The following is a 6,548-nucleotide window of genomic DNA, read 5'->3' as shown; positions in this document are numbered from 1 at the left end:
GAGGTATTTACCGAGATTCATCATATGATTACATAGGAGAAGTATATGATTTGGTATATTGGTATAATGTGTCGGGTCATCACACTAGACCCCATATAGGTTCTTCTACCAAAAGACTTGCAGTATGAGCAATATGTGTAATAGATTCAAAATACTTGAAGTAATTGTAACTTTTTAGAATGAAAATATGTTGAATGATGCATTTTATTTATGGAACCTTTAATATATGAATTTGATGAATATTATGTTGGCTTATTGATATGAGAGGGTTGAGATGTCGCCTTTGTGCTTTTAATTTTGATGAAGAAAACGAAGGATACATCTATGTGTTTTCTTGGTTCACTATTTACCGTAATGCACCTGCAAGCTTTAAAGAAACATTAACTCTTGATGATATCATGGCTAAGAATGAGGCCACTCCGACAAAAAATAGTCATGTTATTGATGAACATGTCCATCTAGTAGAATACAATAGCGCAGATAGATAGACATACTTATATGTTATCGATGTATTTTATTATGTTATTTTGTTAATTATGAGTTTTATGTTGTGTTATTTTGTTAGTTATGATTTTTTTATAATTTTAGATAGGGTTAAGGTTCAGTGTTTATAGGTAACTTTAAGGGGAAAAAGTGGTTTGGTGATTGTCGCGGTTACCAAATACAACATTTAAAGAATTTGCATTTTCAAAACATTAACTCTAAATTTTCCCTAAATTCAAATGAAAGTTTTATTATAAAATGCTTGATAAAAAAATAATTATAATGATGAAACGAGAACAAAAACCATAGTTATTATGTAATTCGTCGTAAATCCAAAAGGAATTTTGATTACAAGCTAATTAGAAACTACATAAATTATAAGAAAAAAAACTTTAAAAAAATATAGTTTTTATGTAATATTTAATTTTATAAAAAAAGAAGCCTAATCTAAACAATATTATGATTATGTCACTTCCAAAAGGTCAATCATGAGTACTTAAACCCTTTGGATAATTTTTACTTGGCTTAAGTCTTCAAACTGCCCTCGCTTATTAAAAATATACCAAGATATACATGATAAGTAATTCCTTTCAATAAAACAATTAAATACAAAGGTTGCTAGTAAAATGCAATATTTAAAGAAGTTTATATCTTATAAATATGACATTTATATAAATGTTGTATTTTTCAAACATAATTTTTTTATATTTCATGTTTCGAAATTCAGTACAATCTTCATTTTGTTTTACAGCTGTGTTATTTCATAAAAAATAATTAAATTCTCTGTACTAATAGAAAAATATTGGTAAACAATTGAGTAAAGGCCTGGAAATGTAGGCTTCATGAATCTTACGGATACATCTGAATTAGCATAACGTGGCAAATTGACATTTTTGTATGAAATTCAGTGATTGGAAGTCCCTGATTGGTGATGAGAAATGTCCTATGATCACATGGTGTTGTGTATAGAGACATGCACATAAAGGCCCCCTTTGTTTGAGAAAAAACACACACATTTCTCTAAGCCCACTTGAGATCAAACCCCATGTTGGGAACACACAGAAGAAGTACATGGTCTCCTTCTTCTCTCTCTTTCACTTAAAAAAAAATATAAAACATCAAGCATAGTCCACTTAATTCTCCAATGCACTTGTCTTCATCACATCCAACATCTCTCTCTCTCTCTCTCTCTCTCACACACACACACCCACACACACACACCAACACACACACACACTCCCCCTGTTAACTTGCTTTTGTGGTCCTTCTCTTTATAACTCTCTTATCACCATCTCCAATTCTTCACCTCCCTAACTAAGCTAATTACTACATCCACATTCCTTCTATCTTTACTTTTCTTCTCATCTTCCCTTACCGCCGATATACCTTCCCATTTGCTCTTTTGGGTTCTTCAACACTCTTCCTTTTACCAAAACCAGCTGGGTTTCAAAAACTTTGAAGCAGACACGTGCCAATTTTTTGTTTATAGGCTGCAGGCATGTCTAGCAGAAGGTCAAGGCAGTCTAGTGTTCCAAGGATCACTGATGATCAAATCATCCACCTTGTCTCCAAATTACGCCAGCTTCTCCCTGAGATTCGTCAAAGGCGCTCCGATAAGGTACTTTAATCCCCACTCTGTATTTCACTCTCTCTTTTATGACAGTGAAGGAAGAGAGCGACATGAAACCTTGTAGGGGAAAGTAGGTGGAGAAATACACGAGTAATGTTGCACATGATGCATGTTCGACAAGAATAGTGTATTACAGTTATAATAATTGCACTCTCTAGACATTTTGAACTATGACCCGGCCATCAAGGAAAGTATTTTCATAGCTATCCAAGTTCTCTTTGACCTTCACAGTTTTCGTTGTTGGATTGGACCACCCAAAGGAAGAGCCGAATAATGCATTTTATGGTCTTATAATTGACTGCTGTTTTTGACATTTTGGTCCATACCCTTTGGCTACATCATGTCAATGTTATGGATAAAAGTAGTAATTACTAGTTACTACTGTACGGTTTAGACTAAAATAAATAACACGCATATATTTATGACAATTTGGTAGTTTGCAAGACATTTAGAATTATAATCTCTCCAATAATAATGTTAATTAATAATTAGCAAGGGTTTATATATACTTGTTCTTGAATGATATGAATTTTGACTTTTTTAAATACATGATATGATATGATATGCAGGTATCAGCTTCTAAGGTCCTACAAGAAACTTGCAACTATATCAAGAACTTGCATAGGGAGGTTGATGATTTAAGTGAGCGATTGTCGCAGCTTTTGGCAACAATTGATTCTGATAGTCCTGAAGCTGAGATAATAAGGAGTTTAATTATGTAATATTATGATCAGGACAGGTCCTTGGGTTAGTTTATATATATGTTCTCATTTTAATGTACTTGTTAGTAGGTTTTTATCGCTTATCGACCAAACGAGGGTTAGCATATGCATGCATCAATTTTACGATATATATGCCATATGAGATAGGCAATGTATTTAAGTTGTATAATAAAAGGGAATTGCACTAGCAAAGCCAAATTTATGCATAATCTATATAGAATATGGGATTTGCGTTGATTAGTTATATATATAAAGTTGATACCTGACATGACCAAAAGATTGATGTCTTCTTCCAAGTGCAGAAGTATCGAAGTAATAAATAACCCGACAAGACTGGGGTCGAACCATAGGGAGGTTAACTGTATAAATTATAAATAATAATAATAATAATAAGTTGAAGAGAGCTTTGAGATGTAATATTGATATAAGGATTAAACAATGATAAAAACAATTGTCAAGGTTAGAGGATCTACTAAAGGTTAGAGGATCTACTAATGGTATTTCAAACAAGTATAGTATAAACTCTTATTACTCAACTGGAAACCACATACAAAGGAGGTTCCAATCTGATTATAAATTGTTAACATAATTACATTAGTTATCTTATTCGAGTAATGCTAATACTTGTAAATGTTGTCAGGTATTCATGATTATAACCTACGTTAACAACAAATTAAGTTCCTTTCATAGTATAGGTGTCGGTTATACCAACAGTTTGAGCTATGAAAGTGCCAAGTATTTGTTGTACCAAAGTTATACAATATGAATCTAGATTAACCAAGCAAAGTACTAATAGTGAATAAGATAACAAATACAAAACATGTTAGTATCAAACATTAAAGTCCATGTTGAGTTTATACTATACTTATTCTTACACCTTTAGTGTAACCTTTTCACATTGACATAATAAACTTAGCTAAATATAATGAAAGAGAGAAACATAAATAAACAAAATAAGAATATAAATAAGATATAAGTTAACTAAGTAAAGGAAAGGAAATGAAAAGTATAAATAAGAGATTAATATAAACAAAACTTAAGCATTACAAAAAGATAAAGAGAGAGCAATAACATGATTTTGATCTGAAAACCCAAGATACCTAAATGCACGACAAATGCTTCCTTTTATAGGCCAAAATTTAGAACTATTGATTTGATGACTAATTGTTGAGTAGGTGACAACATCTTGACTTGGTGACAATCCTTATCTTCTTGTCTGAACAAAACATCATTGATAACATCAAAATTTGAATAAACTTAAATCATGAAAGTTCTAGGAAATTGTCTCCGCTTTCCAACAAAAAAAGAATCAGTGCATTTGAACTTCTAGAACTCGAGATATGGGCTTAACATTGAATAGTGTTTGGGTTGCAGGACAGATTCTGACTTCTCCGTTGTTGCTAAGATTTGGACTTCCAAACAACAGAATTGAGTCTTGCACTCCCATGAATGTTTTAGGCCCATGTCTTAGCTTTCTAGCCATATAAACCAAATTAAAATCTAAGATCTACAGCTCCAGATATGATCCAATGACTGAACAGTGTTCCAGTTTGGACTGAACCAACATCTCTTTTCTAACCTTAACCCTCTCTGTCTTCTCAATTTCAATAGTTCAACTCATCAATCAATCCTTTGATTTATGTGATAGACCTGCATTTAAGATAAACATTTACCATAAATTAAAGGTATCTTATAGTATCAAACTTCTTATTATAAAACATGCTTTAATTAAGGAGTTATTGATACTTTAAGTGCAAAATGATGATATAAAACCTTGATAAAAATGCACTTTTAAGTACTAATCAATACCAAAATACAAGGGTATACTTGGAAGTGTGGTTGAAGTTATTTTTCAAAGTTTTTTTTGTTTAAAAATACATCAAAATAATGTTTTTATTTTATTTTTTAAAATTTATTTTTAACATCAGTATATTAAAATGATCTAAAAATTAAAAAAATAATTAAAAATTAAAAAAATCAAAATTTATTGAAATTTCAGTGTAAATGGAGCCGGGGTCTAAGTTTACATGAAATATATTTGGAGTAAGACTTGTCCATCTTTATAGATAGACACTAGTAACATAATACATATTCATCGTGTGTTCTTGTCGGTAAGCAGGGGATCAAGTGGCACATAATGGAATCACAAAACCTAAAAATATAAATTATTACCGGGTACTGATTTGATAGAACATCAATTAATTCATTATTTAGTTAATTAAGTGATATATACTGTAATATACTCTGCAGGTTTTTAGTCAATTCGCTTTTTAGTTTCTTAATTTGTTATTGTAGTAGTGGGATTTATTTGTTAATACTAGTATTCATGCCTTAATAGGATGCTGGTCGCGGGAGTTCCAGAATTCTTCTTTGAAATTTTGTAGGAGCAAAACCAAAAGAAATTGTTTAAGAAAATCTCGAATTTTACTATTATTTGGATCTTAGTTTAATAACTTGATTCCATGAAAAACTTTTTTGAAAAATAATTTTTTATTTATTTATGGTAATGCTAAGTGTTATAAAATCATAAATTAAGTTATTAAATGAAAGTTTAAAATAAATTTATATTATTCTTTTAATATTCTTTTAATAAAATAAAAATTTAGGCTTCAAACTTTATACTTATGTTTACTATTATCCAGTGCCTACTATTTTAAAATTAATTAAAGAAAATAAAGATGATAATATTTAAATTTCTAACCATCTACTCATCATCAAAATTATAAAGTACCAAATACAATATTAAAAGCTTAAACTTTTAGACATAAATTATTTTTAATAGGATACCACAATCTTGAAGAGATCAAACATCCCAACAAACATTAAAGATTAAGGAGCCAAAGCAACTTGGTAACAAGTGTTAAAAAAAATTCCACATCTTAAAAAAATATAACAAAACAAAATAATATAAAAGATTGATAATCACTCAATCACCACAAGGTTTCAGTCTTTCAAATAAAATTCAAACTCAATTATGAAAATTTAATGCGAAATTATCCTTTAAATTGTTAATTTGAGGTTTCAAGAAAAGTTTATAACTTGATCTAACAAGAACTTTACCTTAGAGAACCAAAGTTATATGTAATTGATCATTCATACCCTATGCCTATAACGAGACGCGAACAATAAGTATAAATCACAACAAAGTTGATCAATCCTTTAAAGAGTTTGCATGTTTAATCAAGAACTTAGTATCAAAATCACTCAACCATACAAAGAGAAAAGGACATACAATATGGACAACCTTATATAAAAATTCATCAACTCCATAAAAATCCTTACATAAGAGTATTTATATGTAAACCCTAAAACTAATGGTTCAAACATACATCTAATTTAAATAAAGTTCAAACTAAATAAAATCAAGTTTAAAATAATAAAACAATAGTCTAAGATTACTTTCCATCCTTTGCCACATGAAAATAAAACATATCCAAGAAAAATAATTGTTAAAGAATCCTTACTAAACAAAAGTCTAATGCCTTGTAAAATAAGAATAAATTTCTAACCAATTAATTTTTCTTATTTGATATGAAATTCTTATAAAATAAGCAAGCCAAAGGCTGCCATATAAGTTATAATAGCATTAAGAACTCCTTGTAATGAATGAAATTCATAAATCTTAAGGAAATAATGTCTTTTCTGTTTTTTGCACTTCGTTGGCAGATTCTAGGCCCAACTTTAAACATGTTGTTTTCTCTTGTCCGGATAAA

At 29.8% G+C, this 6,548-nt stretch overlaps 1 protein-coding gene across 1 annotated transcript; it reads left to right on the top strand.

Annotated features, from left to right (window-relative positions):
- Window positions 1–1,520: 1,520 nt before the first annotated feature.
- On the top strand, window positions 1,521–3,096 carry LOC133698270 (transcription factor PRE1-like). Its single transcript, XM_062121144.1, has 2 exons — window positions 1,521–2,101; window positions 2,683–3,096. Exons 1-2 carry the CDS (start codon window positions 1,982–1,984, stop codon window positions 2,833–2,835), a joined length of 273 nt encoding a protein of 90 aa, XP_061977128.1. The 5' UTR covers window positions 1,521–1,981; the 3' UTR covers window positions 2,836–3,096.
- Window positions 3,097–6,548: the final 3,452 nt, after the last annotated feature.

Source organism: Populus nigra, chromosome 7, assembly GCF_951802175.1.
Source record: "Populus nigra chromosome 7, ddPopNigr1.1, whole genome shotgun sequence".
NCBI lineage: Eukaryota > Viridiplantae > Streptophyta > Magnoliopsida > Malpighiales > Salicaceae > Populus > Populus nigra.
The sequence above is the reverse complement of the archived record's forward strand: the minus strand, read 5'-3'. Positions and strand labels throughout refer to the sequence as shown.